At 46.1% G+C, this 23,187-nt stretch overlaps 1 protein-coding gene across 3 annotated transcripts; it reads left to right on the top strand.

Moving 5' to 3' along the window:
- The first annotated feature begins 514 nt into the window (after positions 1-514).
- Positions 515-22,823, top strand: EPB42 (erythrocyte membrane protein band 4.2). Of its 3 annotated transcripts, none has more exons than XM_033108151.1 (13): positions 515-653; positions 6,569-6,754; positions 7,369-7,602; positions 10,539-10,657; positions 11,560-11,664; positions 12,632-12,809; positions 13,393-13,531; positions 13,815-13,918; positions 14,671-14,913; positions 16,028-16,327; positions 17,474-17,634; positions 18,781-18,914; positions 21,671-22,823. In XM_033108151.1, the coding sequence occupies exons 3-13, from the start codon at positions 7,449-7,451 to the stop codon at positions 21,831-21,833; spliced, it is 1,800 nt and encodes a 599-aa protein (XP_032964042.1). In that variant the 5' UTR covers positions 515-653; positions 6,569-6,754; positions 7,369-7,448; the 3' UTR covers positions 21,834-22,823. The 3 variants fall into 3 exon arrangements, with proteins under 3 accessions (XP_032964042.1, XP_032964041.1, XP_032964040.1); XM_033108149.1 differs by lacking the exon at positions 515-653 and adding an exon at positions 3,831-4,088; XM_033108150.1 differs by lacking the exons at positions 515-653; positions 14,671-14,913 and adding an exon at positions 3,825-4,088.
- The last annotated feature ends 364 nt before the right edge of the window (positions 22,824-23,187 follow it).

Raw genomic sequence — 23,187 nt, forward strand, 5'->3', positions numbered from 1 at the left:
AAAGTGAAACCAAGGTGGGGGTGGGAGGCTACTGTAATTATTTCATTCTGTAATTATTGCCTGACAGTCATGAAAAATGGCTTAAGGCAAACATCGTGGAGGGGACATCTTATAGAGACATGACCTTCAGAGTCCTTGGAATATTTCAGCTCCCACACCCTCGAACTCTTTCATGAATCCTGATTTTAAGACCACATTCATTAACTCTTTCACTCAACAAATATTCACTGAGTTTCTACTAGGGGCCAGGCCCTGAGCGAGGCACCAAGGATACAAGAAGGACCAGGGCCTGCTCTCAAGGAGCTCAAGTCTAAGCATGTGGTGAAGACAAAATAAACAGGAGGTTATAACACAGAGCCCCGAGAACCACCATTGGGGTACGTAAGTGCAGGGTGTTGTGGGAGCACTAGGAGGGGCAACTAGTCCCGTCTTGGGGTTATGGATCCAGCAAGGCTTCTAGGAGGGAGTGGCATTTAAGCTGAAAGATAAGCACTAGGAGTCCCCCCACACAGACTCCAGGTCGGAGGCTACAAGTCATGCAGATGGCTAGAGATCAGAGCAGGAGGGAACAAGGACCAGGAAACAAATGAGGCAAGCACTCGGGGATACAAGGTTTCAGATGGCAGTCTAAGGAGTTTGGACCACATTTTCAGGTATCTGTTTCCTCAAAGTCTTGGATCACAGTCATTGCCTGTAATGTCAGTGTTTAAAGGTGATTCTATTTGACAGTAACTGGGGCACTTGCAGAACTGAACAGACTTCATGTGATTTGAGAAGCACTAAAAGTACAAAGAGTTCTCCCCTCGGAGGCCAGCTTGAGCCTGCTGCTGTTTCAGGAGTACAGCCAAAAAGAATTTCATTGCAGAGTGCTCCTAGTTGGCCTTGGACTCCATAGGTTGGGACTTGTTTTCAGACTGTACAAGAGCATGGAGCTTCCTAAGGGGAGGCAAGCCATGTGCTGGACATACCAAGAGTGTTCAGGAAATGCTTGAGCTGGGGTAATGTATATGCTTGAGCTGTGGGAATGTGAGAAAGAGCTCTGTCATCCTCACCAAGGTAGAGGGAGAAGGATCAACATTAGAAACAGACGGAGAATCAAAGATTGATTTTAGAAACACATTGCTTACATTCCATATATTTGGGGATTTTCTAGTTATCTTTTTGTACTGATTTCTAGCCTAGTTCCAATGGAGTTAGAGAATATTTTCTGTCTGATTTTTCATCCTTTGCAATTTGTTGAGACATGTAGACCAGCATATGGTCCATATTGATAGATGTTTCACATGCTTTTGAGTATTTAGTCTCTTACTGGTCCTCTCCACTTTTGCCCCCTCTAAATATTTTCCCTATCTCAATCCCTGTGGTATTTTAAAAATGCAAATCTGATTGGGTTACTCCCTTGCTTAAAATACCATTCAATAGCTTTCCAGTGTTCTGAGATAAAATTCAAAATCTTCACCTCAACTCTGCCCTCAGTAACTGGGGCACTTTCAGAACTGAACAGATTTCATGTGATTTGAGAAGCACTAAAAGTACAAATAGTTCTCCGCCCTGGAGGTAAACCCTGCCTTACCTCTCCCTATCATAATCTATGCTCCGGTTCAAGGCTTTCCTTTAGTTGCTCCCTGCCTTAGGAGTTCTGCACACACTGCTCTGTTTTCTCCCACTCCACCCCACCCCACTCCTTGCCCTATGAACCTAGCTAACTCCTATTTATCCTTCCCCTTTCTCAGCCTAAATATCCTTTCTCAGGGAGGACTCTCCTAACTTCCACACCTGGGTCCTAGAACTTGAAACTTCTCTTTTATAGCAAGTAAATAATTAACGGTATAAGCACTTAGCGCTTAGTCCTGTATTGGACTATAAACTCCTTGGTGGCAGGCACACATCTATCTAATATATTGCTGTATGTATTATCAATGCCTCATTCAGTTCCTGATGCACAATAGTGCTCAATAAATATTTGTGTCAGGAGTGAACAAATGAATCCTTTTTTGGGTACACACAGTTGAAAGTTTGCTATTCTGCCAGAGGCTGAGGAGCTGAAAGGTATGGGTGCAGTAGGAAGCAGGACAGACCTTTTTGGTCACTCCTCCCTCCATCTTCCTCACATTTCCCACTTACCTTCCCCAGCTCAACCAAAATATCTGTCTCAACATAGGCTCCCCACAAAGTGGCCCAACTGATCTACTGTTAGATCATGGGTATCTGTGACGCTCCATGGGAATTGTAGCAGGAAAGAGGGGATTCTCTTCGCTAGTATCAGAAGTGGAACAAACCTCCAACAGGGCAATCAGCAGATGATCTCCCCAGTGCCTTCCCATGGGGAGTTCACAGTGGTGAAAACAGTTCTTCCAGTCAGGCTTTTTCTTCTCTTCCAAGTTCTTTTTTTTTTTTTTTTAAATGTTAACATATAATATATGCTCATGTTACAAAAATACAAAAGGATATATATGTATGTGTATATCCATATATATATATCCATATATATATACACACACACACACACACATTTACTCCTAGTCACTGAATTTCCCTATCCAGCAGTAATAAATTTCCAGAATATTCTATATAAACACAAGTAAATTCATATATATTCTCCCCAACACTCACCTTTTATACAAAGGTAGCTTACTCTTTAGACTGTTCTATAGCTTGCTTATTCCATTTAACAATATAGCGTGGAGATTGTTCCACATCAGATTATATAGAGCTATTTCATTCTTTTTCATGCCTGTATAGTATTCTTTTCAATGCATGTCCCATAATTTATCTATCCATTACATTATTTATGGTCAGATAGGTAGTTTTCAATATTTTGCTATTATAACTACCAGTGCAATGGATATAATTGTATATATTTCATTTTACACATGTTTGGTTATCTGCATGATAGAATATCTAGAAGTAGAATGGCTGATCCAAAAGTACAGACATTTAAAGTGTTGGTAGATATTACTTAACTTCCCTTGATAAAGCTGCATTACCGTGTACTCCTACCAGCATTATAAGAGAGTAACTATTTCCCCACATCTTCACTAACTCAGAAAGTTGTCAAACTATTTTATCTTTGCCAGTCTGATAGGTGAGAAAAATGATATCCCAGGGTAGTTTTATTTTGCATTTATATTAAATGAGGCTAGACATATTTTCATGTATGTAAGAGATATTTGAATTTTATTTTCTGTAAACTGTCCATGAGACCCTCACCTATTTCTATTGATTTGTTTTTTTAATTGATTTGCAGGCACCTTCTACCTTGTGATATGAATTCCAAGCATTTCCCCTCAGTTTGTTGTATATCCTTTAACTTTGCTTATGAATTTTTCCATGTAAAAATTTTTAAGGAATCGAATTTATCAGTCTTTTCTCTATGGTTTTTGAGGTTTGCATAATATTTTAAAAGGCCTTTCCTAGGCTGACTTAAAAATAAGGCAGGCTTGGAAGAGATGGTGGGGCTCTGGCTTCCGCTTTTAGCACATTTTTTTTCACCAACAAATTCTACCTCCTTATCTCTTTCACACAGATGAATCCCAGACATACATATTCTCTCTTTACATTATCAAAAGAACCCACAAACATCTAGCAATTTGCAGCACATGATATGTTTAGGGCCTGAGATTTGAGATTGGATGTGGATCTCCTATTTGGATCATCTCTTCCAGAGTCTTCCAGTGTTGTCCACATATGTCTCTGAGGGTCTTTTGAGGGCACAGAAGCAGCAAGCTAAGAGGTTTCTCCTGGGGTTCTCCAGCTGAAAGATCTTTCCTACTCCACCCCCTACTCCAGCCTGCCAGGCATATCCCTGCCTGGGCCACCCGGCACAAGAGATAAATGAAAAAGGGTAACTCCCAGCAGCTGTTTCAAAAGATACCAGTGGGGAGGCAGTAGGGAAGATGAAACTTGTCAGGGAGCTCACAGGAGAAGCGGAAGGAAACTTCACTATTTGCAGATTCTTAAGCCAACAAAAGTACCTCTATCACTTTCTATCTGGAAGACAGATTCAAAGAGGGAGCCCAGAGCAACAGTTCAAGACAGGCATTTCCGGTGGCCAAGTGGATAAGAGCAGCCTGCAGGCATGGGACAGGGTGAGCCAAGCCAGCTCTCCAGGGGGCTTGCTGGACTGTCAGCAGCCCCTCCATCATTATGTTTTCATTAAAGGAAGTAGGATGGTGGTGGAGGTGATGGTGGTGTGACTATGGCGAGGAGTGGTGGTGGGTGCTGGTAGTGACGAAGGTGATGGTGGTGGGGCTATGGTGTGGCAATAGAGTAGTTGGTGGGGGAAAGTTGGTGGTCATAGTTGTGACGATAATGGTAAGATGGTGATAGTGGTTAACGTGGATTTATATTCTTGTCCCAGGGTCATTAAAACATGACTCTTCTCACTGCGTTGTGATACTTACGGGAGATGACTCTGGGAAAGCATGAGGGTGTCATAGCTTCAAGGCTAAATGGGAGAGAAGAGGAAGTAAGAGTCAGGGAATCCTACTAAAAGGGGCAAAGGCAAACATAACGCAAAAAACAGGCAGACCCAGAGGATGCAGAAACATCAGGGGCCACTGCCTCAGTCTGTTATTACATTTACAAGTCTCATAAATTCTCATTGTAAAATGAGAATTAGACTGTCTTAATACTCTCAGGCCCCCTTCTTGTAGAGTTTTTCTGGGCTGCATGGTGCTGTGTGTTTGGTGAGCCTTTAGGTGAAACAGCCAAGTATGATCTTGGGAGAGGTGGTTCTACTCTCTGGGCCTTACTGTTCTCATCTATAAAACAAGAGAATTGGACTTAATGATTTCAAAACCACCTCTTCAAATTATTTGACTGTGGGGGCGGCTGGTTAGCTCAGTTGGTTAGAGCGCGATGCTGGTAACACCAGGGTTGCTGGTTCGATCCCGCATGGGCCAGTGTGAGCTGCGCCCTCCATAACTACCTTGAAACAACTATTTGACTTGGAGCTGATGAGTCCTGGAAAAACACTCTTAAAATAAATAAAAGTTAAAGAAAAACAACAATTATTTGACTGTGTTCTAAGAAAAAAATGAGTAGGGGTGAGCAAGATTCTGGATTTTATTCATTGTTTTTGGATTGGGACCAGAAAAGAAGGTCCACAGTGTGAACAAGCATTGCTCTTAATAATAATAATGATGATGATAATAATAATAATAATAATAATAATAATAATAATAATAATAGTGTTTCATTTCATGGGACTTACTATGTGTCTGACACTGTGCTAAGTGTATTACAGTAATCCCCACTTAGCCATGTTTCCATTTTCCACAGTTTCAATTACCTGTGGTCAAACATGGTCCAAAAATATTAAATGGAAAATTCCAGAAGTAAACAATTCATAAGTTTTAAGTTGCATGCTGTTCTTGTAAGGGTGAAACTCAGTAGATCAATGAAATTAAACTCAGTCAGTTTACAGTTTAATTTATCCTGATATTCAGCTGTTTTGTCTTTGTTTCTCCCCTCACTAATTAACTATCTGTTAGTTCCCTTTCTCAAGGCTACCCATACCTTACTAATTAACATCCTAACCTGAAAAAAAGCAGCTTAACTCTTCAGGCGCCAAGGAATCAGGACTCTCGATCTCAACTCCACAGTGATAACTTTCCGGCTGTGGACAGTAAGATTTAAGATAACACTGAGACAGACCTAAGGCCTTGGAAGGTGCCAGGGCATGACTTCTCAGCTATCAGCCCTGAAGCCTGCTTTCCTTTGTTCTTTCCCATTTACCTGCCTATAAAACCCCTTAATCATTTTGGCGCGGGGAAGGTGGTTTTTTTAGATGTGAGTATGCCATCTTCCCTGGCTGCCGGCATCTAGAATAAAGGGCGCTTTTTCTCCTCACCAACCCTTGTCATTGTAGTGTTTTGAACTCTTCGGGCGGCAAGCGGCACTGAACCTGAGTTTGGTAACCTTTTGAGTAGCATGATGAAATCTCACGCCATGTGCTCCATCCTTCCTGGGATGTGTATCATCCCTTTGTCCGGTGTATTCATGGTGTATGTGCTACCCACCCGTTAGTCCCTTAGTAGCCATATCTATTATCAGATTGACTTTCGCAGTATCACAGTGCTTATGCTCAAATAACACTTATTTTACTTAAGAATGGCCCCTAAACCATTCACACAACTTTTATTACAGTATATTATTATAATCGTTCTATTTTATTAATACTTATTGTTGTTAATCTCCTACTGTGCCAAATTTATAAATTAAATTTTATTATATGTATGCATGACAAAACATAGCATGTATAGGGTTCTGTAGTATCCACAGCGTCAGGCATTCCCTGCAGGCCTTGGCATGTATTCCCCGCAGATAAGGCAGGACTACTGTATATGCATTACTTCATTTAATCTCCACGACCCTGCAAGAAGAGTAAAGGAAGAGGAAATTGAGGCTCAGAATAGTTAGGTTTCTTGCTTGAGGTGGCACAACTAGTAAGTAAGTAAATTGAGCCAAGGATTTTTGAACGCTCGTCTCTCTGACTCCAGGGTCTCTGCTTTTACTTAGTTTCCACACTTACCTAGACACCTTGGTTTCTCTCTTTTCCACATAGCCCTGGGGATTAAGAGCTGTGACTTTCAGGCAGCAAGAAACAATGAAGAGCACCATACCAAGGACATCAGCTCCAGGCGTCTCATTGTGAGGCGGGGGCAGCCCTTCAGCATCAGGCTGCACTTCCGGGCTCCAGTCCACACATTTCTGCCTGCGCTGAAGAAGGTGGCCCTCATTACACAAACTGGTAAGTGGGGCAGGCCTAGACCCCTTTGGCAGCAGGATGGGGGGTTCTTTCTCTAGCACCCCCTCAGGGAACTAAGGGGCAAATGGCCCACATGGCACCTGGGCCTAAAGAAGTTTTGCTCACCCAGCAGGGCTGTTATGAGGAGGAGATAATGTACATAAATGTTGCTTTTCATGATTCAGAAGTTGCTCAGCATCATTACCACTAAGGGATTTCTTCTGGTTGCAAATATAATAACAGTTTTGTAGAAAAGCCTGAAGGGGATCTAATCCAGGCTGAATATCACATGCAATTGCTACTATTTATTGAATCTGTACCACACATCAGATATTGGGCCAAACGTTTTACATGCAAAATCTCACATTGGCCCGACGAAGCGGGTATTATGACTATGTCCATTTTATAGACTATGAACCTTTTGCAGATGTAGGTCCATGGGCACTGAGAACCTGTGAGCTCACATCACCCTTTACTGCCTCCCCTTAGTGGATGGGCCTCTTTTATTCTCTTCCAAAAACAATTTTTACCTGCTCCAACTTTGTGACACTTGGCTTTATTACTCTGAGTTGTGAGCAAGATGTCTAACTGACCAATTCGCCTGTGTGTGAGTTCAGGAGAGCAGCCTTCCAAGAACAACGGAACCCAAGCCACATTCCCGATTTCCAGTCTGAGGGACCAGAAGTGGTGGAGTGCGATGGTGGAGGAGAGAGATACCCAGTCCTGGACCATCTCTGTGACCACACCCTCAGACGCTGTCATTGGCCACTATTCACTCCTGCTGCAGGTCTCAGGCAGGAAGCCACGCCTCCTGGGCCAGTTCACACTGCTTTTTAACCCCTGGGTTCGAGGTGAGTTTGGACTTGGGTCAGTCTGGGCTGCACAGGGTACTCAAGGCACAGGACCTGGGTGCAGTTCTGGCAGGGAGCGCCTGCCCCAGGACCCAGTGGACTTCCTCTAAGGGCGGCACCAGCAGTTGTTATTGTGGTGTCTGCTCCATGGATGAATGGCCTCTCAGACCCTGGGTCCTGTCTTGGTGTCACCTCTGGCAGAAGCAGCCTTTCCCACTAAAGCAAAGGCTTATCTCACCACCAAACCCTGGTGCTGGCTCAGGCTATTTGGTTACAGGAGTTGAGACTCACTGAGATGACCCTGGGAAAGCTACCTTTTACTGTAACAGTACAGGGGGTGAAAACTAGAAAGTGCTTCAGGAATGGAGGCGACTTGAGGAACGGACTTCTCTGATTCCTTCCTGGACTCGCATAGTCGATCTCCAGGTGCATTCAGGTTTTATGGGTCCTGAGGTTTATATAATTTGGGGAATTTTTTAGAGAAAATGAATACAAAACTTTGAATTGCTAAGGCCCTTTCCAGGGCCTAGGGAGGGCCCCCAAAACTTCACCTTCATCAGCTTCACAGTAAATCTACCCTGTTTCACTATCTCTGCTTCTCTCCACTTGTTTGTTTTTTTCTTACTACTACAGACTGTGGGTCCTCTGCATACTGATCTAAGTACTATCTGACTGGAGCCACAAATTAAATGGCCAGCTTCCTGTAGCTCAGCAGTCAATGGGTGGGCTTTCTTGGGATCAGGTGACCTCCTGAAGCCCCACCAGTGGCCACCTCTGGCAAGGCTCAGCCCAGGCTGTTGGGGCTATTTCATCTAGGAAAGGTTGTCATGGTTGACATGGCCCAAACAGGAGCCAACAGGGCCTCCCTTCCCATTCTGAAGACTGAGTCTATCTTTCTTTCCTTTTTTTAAAAATCTGCCACCACGTACCTTCATTCTCTGGGCTTCTTGAAGGGTTGTTTAGGGGAATAGAAAATATTTTCTCCTGGCTTTCCTGTCCTCGCTACTCCAGATAACAAGTCCATAGCCTTTTCATTTCAAGAGTTTCACTGCCAGCCTGAAGGGGCCTCATTACAAGGCAGGGCTGGGACATGAGAGGAAACGGGGAAGTAGAAGAAATCTTTCCAGGCTCCTGCAGCCCTTGTCTTTGGTCCCGAGTTCCTGACTCCCTTTCTAAATGGCACCTGAATCCCAATGAACTTCCTCTCTCTACCTTTCTTGCCCACGATGGAGCTGACCAATCCCTCAGATGGCCCTGACTGTTCTCAGTTCAAGGCTTTTTTTCAGGCTCCAAGGGGGTGGGCAGGTGGAAAAATAGATAGGAAGTAAAATCCATTCAGGCCCCTGCCTTTGTGGGTGAGTGTGGATTCAGGGCCCCTTCAGGTGGGGGAGGCCCCATGGCTATCCACATGCTGACAGACTCTCAAACCATTTCGTTCCAACACGGAGGCTTAGTGTATTCGCCTCACTGACTCTGAGCCCACATCCAGAGTTAGGCCCTGGCAGCCCGAGCAAAGACAGTTCTGGGAAAGTGCTCAGTTCAAAGGGAACCCATAGTCTTAACTCCAGGGCAGGATTTCTGCCTCCATGCTTGGCTAGTAGGAACCTGTCTAGGAACAGCCTTTATATGAGTATGTGTGGAGGTGTCTCCCTGAGCAGGAGTGAGTTATTGCCTCTGTTCAGCTAGGAGGTGATTAAGAGATTTTCAGAGATTATCTGGGACTCAGTCTCATTTTAGCATACTTGGAAATGGGGCTTTCCTAAATTCAAAAGGAAACTTTACATCCTATAATGAAAGTCAGAGTCCTAATCATAAGCAGGAACTTTATGAAAGGGGGGCTGCACCCAAGTAGAGAAGTGTGGAGGGTGGGGCCACCTGTGCTCTGACAGTGTACTTCTCAGAGCCCTGCAGAGCCTGGAGCCCAACACCTCAGTATGAAGTGATTTCCAAAGAAGCGATGTCCAGATGACTTCACAGAGAGTACTCAGGACGGAGGGGCAGGAGCCGAGGGCTCCTTGGGCACCTGGCTCTGTGATTTTAGGCCCCATGTGTTTTAGGGCTTTCTAATATCCTATCTAATATCAAATCTGTTGATTTGAATACCCTCATCCCAGCTGGATGCCTAGGGGCTTGGGGGGAGAATGGTTGGGAAAATGTTTTTTCCTTCTAGTCCCCAGGAACCAGTCTAACCACCCCCCAAACTCCACTCCCAGTACTAGATTCAGGGAGAGAGACTTGGCAAGCAGAGCAGATTCCCTCCCACCCTCCATCCCAGCTTCCTAGAGTGGTCAATGGCCTCTTTAAAGCCCCCATACTCCTCCCCAACCCAACTCTCGGATGAGGACTGTAGGACAGACACCAGGAAGAGACCTTGGGAGGCCTAGACCCACTTGGACACCCCCAGGACGAAAGCCAATGCTCTGGCTTCCACTTTGCCAGCCCCACTGCTCCCTCGGACCCTGTCTCGCTAAATGCTTCTCTTCTCTTCTGCTCACTCCTGTCAATCATTTTTTAAATTTTTTTTCTGAAATACTATTTCTTTTTTAAAACATTGAACTTGTGAGAGAGACATGACAGGCCCACGGGAAGCTCTCTGGGCTGCTGCAAAATTCTCTTAGGTTGATAGCACTCTGGATACACATGTCTTCTGGGAACCAATGGGCTTTCAAAGATTGGCTTGCTCCTGTCTGCCTGGCTATGAAGACCACCTTGGCTGACCCAGAGGGGGTCTGACCCCTTTCCCCACTCTCCATCAGAGGGGAGGCCAGGTCCCAGTGAGGACAGTGAAAAGAAGTTCTTCCTCGGTCCTCATCAGATCCCCGGAGCTGAGGGAGAGACCTGCAGCCAAACCTGACCTGGACAGGGAGGGCAGAGGCCTGGATGTGGAAGGCAGGCCTATCACCCACAGGCCCTCATCCCTGCCTGCTTCTCACCAGGGGATGCTGTGTTTCTGGAGAATGAGGCTCAGCGCAGAGAGTACGTGTTGAACCAGAACGGCCTCATCTATCTGGGTACTGCTGACTGCATCCAGGAGGAGTGCTGGGACTTTGGCCAGGTACGGGGGCCTCCGGGGAAGGTGAGGGGTTACCCCGTAACTTTCAGTGTTCAGGCCAGACAGAGCTGGCAGATCCAAAACTCCTGATCATGAGGCCATGTCTCTAAGCAATTTCAGCTCAGTGGTGCCTTTCTTTCATCAGGGCCACATCAAACCAGCCTCCAGAGTTATCTTCCTAAAGACCATACAAATTAAACCTCTGTTAAATCCCCACTGTCTACAGGGCAAAAACCAAATCCTCTGGCATGACACACAGGCCTTTCACAGCCAGGTCGCTGCTTTCCTTTCCCCAAGAGCCACCCATGCTGCAGCCCCTGGCCAGCCCCTGGCCATGCAGGCTGATTGTTCCCTCTGCCTGGAATAGCTTTCCTTCTTTATCCCCTAGGAAGCATCTACCCATCTTTTAAGACCCTCTGAAATCCATCCTCAGCCGCCAAAGGCAGAGTGAATCTCTCCACTGTGCTCTCTGCTCTGGGTTGGCATCTCTCCTAGAGTCCTGGTCATGTTGCTAAGATCTACAGTCTATGTGGTTACATGTCCCTCTCCACTCCTAACCGCGGGCTTCTCAAGAGCAGGGGCTGCCTTGATATCTTCCACACGTGTCAGTACCAGCAGGAGCAATAAGAGTGCATGAAGTGGGTAAAGATAGAAATGAAAGGAAACAACACAGCCCTGGTCTTCAAGAGCTCACACCCTATCAGGAGAGTCAGACAACAGAATAGGCAAAGGACTAGACTTCCAGGCCCAGAGACCGGGTCGGGGGGGGGCCGGAGTGGGGGTGGGGGGCAACAAAGCCAGGGCAGAAGGAGGGAAATCTGAGTCTGGGAGAAGGACCAGGTGATGGGGATTGACTGGGGGGGGGGGTGCAGACCCTTTGTCATGGCCCTGTGTGGTCCTTACAGTTCGAGGGGGATGCCATGGACCTCAGCCTGAGCCTGCTGAGCATAGACAAGCAGGTGGAGAAGTGGAGCAACCCCGTGCATGTGGCCCGAGTTTTGGGTGCCTTGGTGAGTGAGAGGAGGGGAACTGTGAGCCCTCTGACAGAGCTGCCCCCCTCTATGGCGCTGGATATCTTCAAAAACACCAATGGTTCCCTCCTCCCAGGGTACGGAGATAGTTCCTGGAGAAGGGCATGAGTGAGGAGGGGAGGACAGTAGCATCTACAGGGGCGATAGAAGCGAAGGGAGATATCATCCTTTAGGATGTAAGCCAGCGAGGACTAAAACTGGCCTGGATTTCCTCAGAGCACTCCCCTGTCCCGCTTCCTCCTCACATCCCAAACTGGAGGCCTAGATCCCCCAGGGAGAGACTAGGGTTCATCTTACTCAGGGTTTGCTGCTAAGGTGGTCAAAGGGACGTGTTTTTATTTTTAAATGTTTTCTACAAAAATGCTGACCATAAAGCTACCTTGGTGCGTTCCCCATTGTCCCTAAAAGTGCTTTCACAGGAGTAATGTGTTCCCCATTTCTTCTTGTGCCATTGGACTCCCCCCTGAAGAGGTGGTGAGAGATAGGAGCAGCCTGCGAGGAAGAGGAATCTTAGGAGGAGTGGGCCTTGAGGCCCCAGGTGCAAATGCCCTCGAAGGAGTTAGGGCCTGGCAAGTGAAGGAGCAGGGAGCCCAGCCCCCGTGAGGGGCCACGCACACTCCTCTTGTGGCTGGAGCTTTCTTTGCCAGTGTGGTCCACAAACCCCTTGCTTTCCGAGGACTTGTTAACAAGGTGGATTCCTGGACCCCACCCCTAGAGATATAACCCAATGGGCTAGGGTAGAGTCCAGGAACATGCAGGATTAACAAGTTTTAGGTGAGTCTGATGCATACGGTCTGTTCACTATGCTTGGAGATCTGTGATGGGCCCTCCTCAACCTCCATCCTTGCCCTATGCCCTGCCCCCCCACCCCGCCCACAAGTCCCTTCCACCACGGAAGCTATCCTGGGCTGGGACTCCCATAATAGCCACCCATTTGCCCAAACAGCTGCATGCTTTCAAGGAGAAGAAGGTCCTGCCCACGCTGCAGATCCAGGCCGCCCGGGAAGGGTCCTTGCTGAACAAGCACAGAGGCAGCATGCCCATCCTGCGGCAGTGGCTCAGAGGCCAAGGACGACCTGTGTATGATGATGAGGCCTGGGTGTCCGCTGCTGTTGCTTGCACAGGTACAGGTACAGAGCAGGCTTGCCTGCTGCACCCACAGGTCCCCTTGGCTACTGTACAGAGTGTCTGCCCTGCTTCTCGGCTTGCCCTGGGGTTCCATGTGGGCGGGACATCTCCCAAAGCAGGCACTTCCTCTACTCATACCTGGTTCAGGTACACCATCTGGCCAAGAACCTAGTTCCTTGTCCTGGACAGCTCCTCCTGACCATCTTCTGCTCCTTTTCCCCCTCGGCAGAGTTGGGCCCATTTGGCAAACTCTGTTCCCAAACTCACTTTCTCCCCCAAACTTGCCCTCCCCTGTCCCAGTAGAGAAGCCCCCGGTGCTTGGCTGTATCTTCTGTCAGCCTCCCCCTGCTCGATGCTCTGCCCGCTGTGTAACTTGTTTGTACCTCATTTCTCGGCTTTATAGGTCCTGTGCCAGGTGTCAGTTCTAACTTCCTGGTGCCCATACCCCTCTTTTTCTACAATGTCACCTGGCATTTAAGACAATGACTGCCCTGTGGATCACTGAAAATGCTAGCCATGCTGCTCCCCTCCCAACCTTAGGCGTCTCTGGTGCCCTCTGACTCTGCCCCTTCCACGCAGTGTTGCGGTGCCTGGGAATCCCTGCCCGAGTCGTTACCACGTTCGCCTCAGCCCAGGGCACTGGAGGGGGCCTGCTTGTGGATGAGTACTACAATGAAGAGGGGCTTCAGAATGGAGAAGGCCAGAGAGGCAGAATCTGGTGAGAAGCCTGAAGGTCACAGATTGGAAGGGCTCCAAACCTGCGTGGTATGACCCATGGGAATCCCCGCACCCAGTGCCCCAGGCACCGAGAGGAGACCTTCACGATTCTTGGAGGCAGGACACTGATGGTCAGTAGTGGCAGGCACACCCCTTCCTGGGAGTGTCACAGCCACTTTTACACAGTGTCCTTCCATCCCCCTGGCAACAATGACTGCCATTTCTAGAGCCTCTTCAGGATTCCCTTTTTTCCCCACTTAAATTGTTCCTTTTGCTACCTTCAGGATCTTCCAGACGTCCACAGAATGCTGGATGACTCGGCCTGCTTTGCCCCAGGGTTATGATGGATGGCAGATTCTGTACCCCGGTGCTCCTATAGGAGATGGAGGTAAAGCTGGGGGTAGGCCCAGGGCCACCCTGGGCTGCACAGAACTGCATGGGCTGAAGGAGTCCCTCAGAGAGGAAACAGGAGCAGCAGGTGGTCTAAAGGGGCTCTGCATCCTCTAAAAGAGGAGAAGTGGAAAAAAGGATAGTGGCTGGCAGAATGCCAGTGAGCACAAGGGGACAAACGTGTTAGTGATCTCAGCCCCAGGCTGTGGGGAGACTAGCCCCACCACAGAGCAAAAGGCAAGAGCGCTGAGTCTCAATGAAGGGCAGAGAGTCTTAAGAAAGTTGATGGATGGGCTGGGTCAAGGTCTTATAGGGTAGGACTTCTGAGGTTCTAGATATGGATGAAGAAATTACCAAGACAGGCCATAAAAGGATGGCTCTTCCTTTCCCAGGAACAGAACAGTCACAAGGCCTGGCATATAATAAGTGCTCAATAAATGTGACCTAGTCCTATCGTATCTGTAGCAAAACTGGCTTTGGAACTCCTGTGTACTATGTTCCTCTGAGGTTCTACCTGCCAGTTTCTGAGAGGGATCCTGTCACAGGCCATAACCAAAAAGTATTGCCACTAAACAGTTGTGAGTTTCATCTCTACAAGGCCCTTGTGGAAACCCTGCCCAGGGCCCACCTCTGACCTTGATCCTGGGGGAGGGAAAATAGAGTCTAGGATGGGGACTGAGGTATGCAGCTCTGACCCAAGCAGAGGTCTGGGCGTGGCTCCTCTTGCTCACTGACCTTTCTCTCCCTCAGTCCTGAGGGCCTGTGATCTGGTCCCAGTCAGAGCAGTCAAGGAGGGGACACTGGGGCTGACCCCTGCAGTATCAGACCTTTTTGCCGCAGTAAACGCCTCATGTGTGGTCTGGAAGTGCTGTGAGGATGGCTCACTGGAGCTGACCAACTCCAACACTAAGTATGTTGGCAACAACATCAGTACCAAAGGTGTGGGCAGTGACCGCTGTGAGGACATCACTCAGAATTACAAGTATCCTGAAGGTACTGGGCAGGGGAGGGCCCCAGACTTCTTAGCCCCTGAACCAACAAAGGGAAGGGAAGGGATGGGCCAGACGGATGCAGGCCATAGAGAATTGCCGTCCTTTCCCCATCATATCATATAAAACGGGGTTTCTCAACCCCCTTTGATACTATTGCCATTTGGGGCCAGGTAACTTTGTTGTGGGAGCTATGCATCATAGGACATTTAGCAGCATTCCTGGTCTCTGTCCACTAGATGCCCCACTAGCACCCCCCCCCACACACACCACCACCACCAGTTGTGACAACCAAAAACATCTCCAGACATTTCCAAATATCCTGAGGGGCAAAAATTTCCCCCGGTTGATAACCACCACTATAAAACCACCCCATGAAACTGCTCGAAGATGTTCTCCCTCTCCCCCTCTTGTCAAGCACCCCTTAATCTGTTCCTCCTCATTAGTTAATGGCACCACCATCCAGCTCTTTGTCCAAATAAGAAGGCTTGCACTCGCCTCACCTCTTCCCCGTTTACCATCCCACGTTACTCTCACACCTGTCTTCTCATCTCCTTCCCCACCGTCTATGGGTAACCGAGGGCCTCATCAGCGCTTGTCTGTAGTGTTCCAACAGCCTCCTAACTGGAGCCCCCGGCTCCAATATCTCCATCATTATTCCCTTTCCAACTTTCAGTTTCCAGATGAGCTTTCTAAGACACAAATATAATTATGTTACTCCCCTGCTCCAGAGTATTCCTTGACCCCCATTGACCTTGGAATAAGTCCAAACACCTTCATCTAGGAAGATTCAAGTCCCTGCCAAAGTGTCCTCAGAGACAGTGTGACTTGTCCAAAAGCTTGCTCTCCCAACTGTTCAAGGGGCAAACTCATAGCACTTGAAAAAGAACTTTGTCCTTGAGTGACTTAGAAGGGACATGCTTTATATGAGGTAGATCTTTCTAGCACAGATTTTTTTTTTTTTTTTTTTTTAGCTAAATACGGCCTTAGAGGTTTGCAAAGCTCTTGTGACTTTGGCATTGAGCAACAGTGGGTAAATGAATCTTAATCCTGGGCTTTTATTAGAAGGGTCTATACCTGCTGGGTAAGAGGTCTGCCTTGATTCTCCCCTTCTTCAGGATCTCTTCAAGAAAAAGAGGTGCTGGAGAGAGTCCAGAAAGAGAGACTGGAACATGAGGAAGACAGTGAAATCCATCTTCCTAGTCTTGAGACTGCCGACCCTCTGTACCTGTTTTTGGAAACGCCCGGCTCCCTACCCCAGGGAGGCGACATGCAGCTCTCTGTGACCCTGGTTAACCTCAGTGACCAAGAGAAGGAGGTGCAGCTGGCAATTGGGGTACAGGCCATGTACTACAACGGCATCCTTGCTGCCCATCTCTGGAAGAAGCAGCTGTCTTTGACACTCAGTGCCAACCTGGGTAACTCTATGGCCCCACCAGAGGCCCATACACCCAGCTCCCACCCTGGGCAGACAGTAGCTATAGGGCTCCCCTTGCAGGTCTGAATAGGTGGCTTCTAGCCCCTGGGGTCCTCTCTCCCTCAACATATATTTACTGCGCTTTGCACAGAAGAAAAACCCCACAAAAAACCCACAATTCTGATTGCAGTAACATAAGTAAATAGACCATAGCAGCAGGGTACAAAGTGTTTGATAAGGTAAACAGAGTACAGTGGTAAGGCCGTATCGCACCCAGGCTGGAGCAGGCTGCCCCCAAGTAAGTCAGACTGCACTTGTTCTTAACAGATGAATAGGAAGGACAGCGATGGACAGAAAAGTGAGTCGTGAGCATTCCAGGCAGAAGGAACAAGTGCACAGGCTCCTCCTCCCAGAAGTTCTTATTTAATTGATCTGGAATGGGGTCCAGGCACTGGTATTTTTTTAAAGCTCCCTATTATTTTAGGGTTGAAAGTCCCTGGACAAGAGCAGAACAAAGGTGCTTCAAACTTTGCTGCGATCCGAATCACCTAGGGAAGTTTGGTGCTCAGCCTGCACCCCAGACCAATTAAATCAGAAATTCCATGGTTGGAGCCAAACATCAAAAACAATTTTAATTCCTTGGGTGGTTCCAACATGCAGGCAAGAGAGAACAGTGGAACAGAGCTTGCCTACATTATTGCAAAAGCCTCCTAACCACCACTCCTCACCGCTGCCTCCAGTCTCTCCACCACGTTTCCTTTCCAAGGGGTTGGGAGGAGTGATAGGGGAGCTGATGGGGCCAGATCACGCAGGAGCTTGTGTATCACGCTAAGCAGTTTGAGTTTTGTTCTTTGGGCAATGAGGAGCTGGTGAAAATTTCTAATGAGAGAGTCAATGTGATCAGAAATTCACTGAAAAAAAAAAAAGAACTTTTGGCAGAATGGAATGGAAGGGGTCATGTTAGAGTAGTGGTTCTCAACCTTCGCTGCACACTGAATCACCTGGGAATTTTAAAAATACTGTTACCGGGGCCTCATCTTTCTGGCTTCAGTGAGGTCCCGGCGCCTGTGCATGGTGTGTGTAACTATTGCTTGTTTTGGGGTACACACACTCGGCCCTTTGCACTGACTCCACCATCACGTTTCAGTTAGGAGGATCACCACCAGCCTGTCCTACTCCAATTTTGAGCAAAGCCCACCTGAGAACAGCTTCCTCAGGCTCGCGGTCATGGCAACACACTCCAAGTCCAGCCTCAGCTGCTTTGCTCAGGAAGACATCGCCATTTGTAGACCATGCCTTGTCATCGAGGTAGGCAGCCATCTTCCCCCAAACTGCTCTCATTTGCCACTACTCAGGTCCCCATTTCAGAAGGAATCAGAGACCTTCAATCTTCAGAGCAGGTATGTGCAGCAGGATTGCCAGAAAATGCTAGGTTGAGAGATCCTTTTCTTGAAAGAGATGGTTTTTTCACATGTGCTACTTGAGTTCAAATCTTCCAACTTTAGTTGGTTAAGGAAAGGTTTCTAAAATCGGGGTCTTCCCAGTTGCTGCCTCCAGACTTATAGAGATAATAGTCTACGTTTACTTAGTACTTTATACATAGGCCAAAGTATTTTCATCTCCTTTAATTCTTTTAATACAAAAGCCCTGTGAGGTGGAACTGTCCCCATTATTCAGATGAGGAAACAGTCCTAGAGAACACCATGCCCAAGATCATAAAAATGGGACATTTTTAGAATCTTATGGCTCTTGGTCCAGTACTCTTTCCACGTCTACCCTGGCCCAAATGAATGTGATTTGGTCCTTGCCCTCGAGGAGTTTATAGTTGGGTAAGCGAGACACAACATTTGGTCATCTGTGTAAGTGCTTTAATAGAGGTACAAAGGCACTATGGGATAAGTGACGTAAAGGGGATTAATTCCATCGGGTGGATTTGAGGAAAACTTCATGGAGGAGGTGGCATTTATACTGGGCCTTGAAAAATGGGTAAGCTTTCTGTGCAGAGGTGGGAGAAAACCCTGGCAGGCAGAAGACTGAGCAAAGAGGCCCAAAGGAAGGGAACCTGAGGAGTGTGCTGGGGATGGGGAAGTACCCGATGTGGCTTGGATGTTGTTTATTCAAGGGAAGGATAGATGAAGTCGGAGAGGTGGTTGGAGTCAGACCACAAGGGCTCTGAATGCCAACTGAAGCTCAATTCCAGACATAATGGGAAACCCCCCAAGGTCTCTAAGTGAAGGAGAGGCACCATCAGAGATGGTCAGTGATGGATCAAGGATGAGAGGGAATGCAGGAAGACCAGGTAGAGGGGTAAAGAAGTCAGCTGTGATATGTGGGTCAGGGTATCAGCGGTAGGAGAGTACTTGAGGAGGGTATGGGGAGGGTGCCTAGGAGGCGAAGGAGTGACTGTGGCTCTGTGCTCTTGGCCTTTGCACCAAGTTTTGCTTCTTCCCACAGATGCCAGAGGAAGCAGAGCAATATCAACCTCTTAAGGCCTCAGTCAGCATCTGTAACTCCCTAGATGCAACCATGAAGGATTGTGTAATCTCCATTCTTGGAAGGGGGCTTATTCACAGAAAGAGGAGATACAGGTAAGAGACCACAGCTTCTAATCCCACAACACATCTCAACTGGTCAGAAAGGCAGGGACCCAAGATTAATGCCTGTCCTTTTGCTATATCCATAGACAGAGCAAATATGCTCTGAAGTAAGGGATTAGAACCTCTCTCATCCCGGGGCCACCATGTGGTTAGGCGGACAGGAGTGAGGGAGGCTGTGTGCTCCTTAAGCATCCATCTGACCCTGTTTGCTGTCCTGATCATGCAGGAAGAGCAAGCATATTGGTGGTGAACGCAGGTGAGGGGGTTAGGGCTAGGTTCTAGAGAATATCACAGGGAGGGTAGGCTGCATTCTACTAATGCCCACCACAATATTGAGTTTTATTTAAATATTCTTTTATTCTTATTCCCTACTCCCATGCCCACCATCCTTCATACTCTTTTGTTAGTATGTGTAAAATGTACTGTTGCTTCATGAACCTGTATTTTTAACTTACATAAATGATATTCTTTTTCTTACTTTTAACTCAGATCTGTTTTGAAGATTTATCCACATAAGTCAAGTCCGTTGTTTCTGCTACATAATACCCCATGGTCCCATCCCCCACTTCCTACTGCTTTGCTTCACAGTGATGGTCACCCAGAGTGCCTCCAACTCTCGGACGCCACAAATACTGTGGCAATGAACATAACCACACATGCCCCCTTATATACTTATTTGAAACTTCCATGGCCACGAATGGAATTGCTGAGTCATAGGATATGACCTGTTTTGACCAGGTTCTATCAGATTTGTTTGCAGAATTTTGCTAAATAGAACAGAAAAGTAGGAATACAGAAACTGTCGTTGACTGCTGGAGGGAGTGTTTGTACTCCCTCCAGCAGTCAACGACAGTTTCTGTATTCCTACTATTCCTCCATTCTTGGCAATACCCAGCTTTCTCTTTCTTCCAGTCTAATAGTAATAAGGTAATCTCTCATTATTGTTTTAATTTGCAACTCTTCATATGCTTATTAGGCTTGTCCATTTCCTCCTCTGCAAAGTTCTTTGCCCACCTTTCTTTCGGTGTTCCTGCTTTTTTTCCTTTTTGATTTATAGGCGTTCCCTGTATAGTCTAGGTATTAATTCCTTGTTGGTGTTAGATGTTACAAGTATCTTCTTTCATTATCTCTCCTCTGATTATGTCCACTGCATCCTTCATTGAATACGAAGTATGAGCAAACGGTGAATGTTTAAATAAAAAAGAAATTATTACAGTAAAGGACACATTGCCATTAATACCCCTCAAAGTACTCCCCCTCACTTCTAACACACTTATACCATCGTTCTCACCACTTTCTGAAGCAGTTCTGGAAGTCCTCTTTCGTGAATGTCTTTAATTGCACTGTCATGGCTGCCTCGATGCCCTGAATCATTTTGACTTTGGGGAAGAGCCAGAAGTCGCAAGGTGCCAATACGGCAGATGAAGACACACTGTAATGTTTTTATTGGACAGAAATTGCCGTATATCAGAAGTGATGTGTGACACAGAGCATTGTCATGATGGAGGATGATTTACGGCACACTTTAAAACACAATTTACAGATCAATTGTGTTTTAAAGTGTGCCGTAAATCATCCGCTTTATTCTCTCAACCGTAGCTCACACCCCACTGACTGCACTGAACAAGTTGAAACTTGTCACACACAGTTACTAAGGTTTGATGCATCGCTTCCTGTACTGAAGACCCCTGCCTTTCTGTTGGATGGCACTCGACAGCAGCATTCACTGTATTTTGTGATCACAAAGGAAAGGCTCCCCGTCACACATCGCTTATGGTATATGACAATATCTGTCAAATAAAAACATTACGGTGTGTCCTCATTCACCTTGTTCACCAAATCCGGCACTATGCGACTTCTGGCTCTTCCCCAAAGTCAAAATGACCGTGAAAGGTAACCGTTTAGAATTGAGGACATCAAGGCAGCCACGACAACGCAACTAAAGACACTCATGAAAGAGGACTTACAGAACTGCTTCAGACAGTGGCAAGAACAATGGAATCCGTGTGTTCAAAGCGAGGGGGAGTATTTTGAGGGAAATTAATGGCAATGTGTCTTTTACTGTAATACATTTTTTTAATTTAAACATTCACCGTATTATTTGATCACACCTCGTACACGGTATACAGTTTAGCATTCACAACGACTATTCCTACCATCCCTGAGGTCCCTGACAGGTTGTCTGGTTATTGAGCCACTGCCTCAGCCTCATGAAACTCAGTGAGTCATTCTTGCCAGTAAGTTGAGAGGAGGGACTGCCAATATTTAACCAGACTTTTGTGGTCTCCCGGATCAATTGTGGAGCAAAGCTCCACAAAGGAAATCTGCACCATTCCCTCAGTCACCATAAGAAGGTCCATAGGCAGGCCACAATGCAACAAACGCCAACTGTTGACACATTGACAGCCCAATATGCCTGCCATACCAACTGCATTTAGCAAAACTACAGCCTTTCCGAACATACCCCAACACTGTTACCAAGAGTAGGACCAGACTGATGTCACAGGTGATAAAAGAAACAACAGACGCAACTTGGATGCCCTTAGCATAGGACTTCTCTTCTCAAAAACGCAATTGCTCACCATGGGGAGGCTCCTGTCTTCTATCCCCTTAAAACATCCTGTTTCAACAGCAAGGTGTTTATTTCATCACAGCCTACCTCTTCAAGTAGGGAAGGATCAGAGTCACTGGGACCAGCAAAGGAATGAACCTGGGACAGAACTAGCACCTGTCTTTCTTTATTTCAGATTAAGTTCAGTGCGGCCCGGAAGTACCTTGTGCACCCAATTCCTGTTCACGCCGACGAAGGTGGGGCTCCAGCGGCTCACTGTGGAGATGGACTGCAACATGTTCCGGAACGTAACCAACTACAAAAGTGTAACTGTGGTAGCCCCTGAACTTGCGGCTTAAACTACCAGCTCTAGTGTATCACTCGCCTCAAACACACCCTTGAATCTACGATCTAAAACCAAATGTGCTGGAAAGGGAAACTTTGCTTATCAGACAAATGAAATCTCCATTCAGGTTGAGCAGAAAAGTAACTAAGAACAAAACTAGATTCCCAGAAATCATTAGAAAAGACATTCATTTTTGTCACCCCAGCTTAAGCAGCTCTGAAGACTAATTGTCTTAGAATAAAAACTACTGGGCTTGAGTGATAAAAGGAAGCCTTTGAAAAGGTACTCAGATAAGTACGTTGATATTTTTCTGGTTCAGGATTTTTCATATTACTGCTAACTAAAACATTCATTAACTCATAGGTAAGGAAAAGAACCTAACATTTAAATAATTTTTATATTTCTGATGAAGTGGGACAATTATTTGCTAAAAATGGAATTTTTAGATAATCCTAAGATTACACTGATTAGTGCTACCCCTGATCATTATACTTAAAGATCCAAGAAGACTGAAAAAAGTTATAAAATATCCAACATAGTACCTGAGAGAATGATCTTCTAGATTCAGCTATAGATAAGCTTTTATGAGCGATCTATATTCATAAAGTATTCCACAATTAATGTCTGATGTTAATGACCTGAATTTGGTCTAGTAGAGAATTATGAAAATTATTAAGTATATAGAAAATAGGCCCTATAAGAAAAAATAAAAGAATCGGATTGCTTTTGTACAAAGTTATGATTTTTTGTTGTTGTTGTTTACATTCTTTTATTGCTTTGGCACTCTCTCAGTTTGATTTTAGTTCCTTCTCTTTATGATAATTCTTAAAAATACAGAACGACACTTCGTAAAGGTAAATCAGAACTCTTCACTTAGGAATTTCAACCCCAAGTATATACTAGTTGCTCAAAAGAATGGGGGTGCAGTTGCTGAGCTTACCTAAAGAGAACATAGGGACATCAGAAGGGCAGATGTGATAAATTACACCTATACAAAGAAAAGGACTGACACTAGAGGTTGTGGAGATCTGTAGTATATACTTAAGGCCCAAGTCAGGTCACCAGAATATACATCACTACAGGTTTACCTTGTTTCCAATATACGATCTTCCAGACTGATGCAAAAATATAATTAGATGGTGATGGTTTTGCGAAAGGATTAACTGAAGAGCCCCTTAAAATTATATAAACTCTATATAAACTCTCTTATACATTTAAAATTTTTTGATTTATAAAAATTTTGTATTTATATTTGGGGACACGTAATATGTTAACAGAGAAAACAATATAGGTATATATAAAAAACAAATCTGGTTCAATGAAGTGAACAAACCTAACCGATGAGCTCAATACCACAAAGTAATTTT

The sequence above is a fragment of the Rhinolophus ferrumequinum genome, chromosome 6 (assembly GCF_004115265.2).
Source record: "Rhinolophus ferrumequinum isolate MPI-CBG mRhiFer1 chromosome 6, mRhiFer1_v1.p, whole genome shotgun sequence".
NCBI lineage: Eukaryota > Metazoa > Chordata > Mammalia > Chiroptera > Rhinolophidae > Rhinolophus > Rhinolophus ferrumequinum.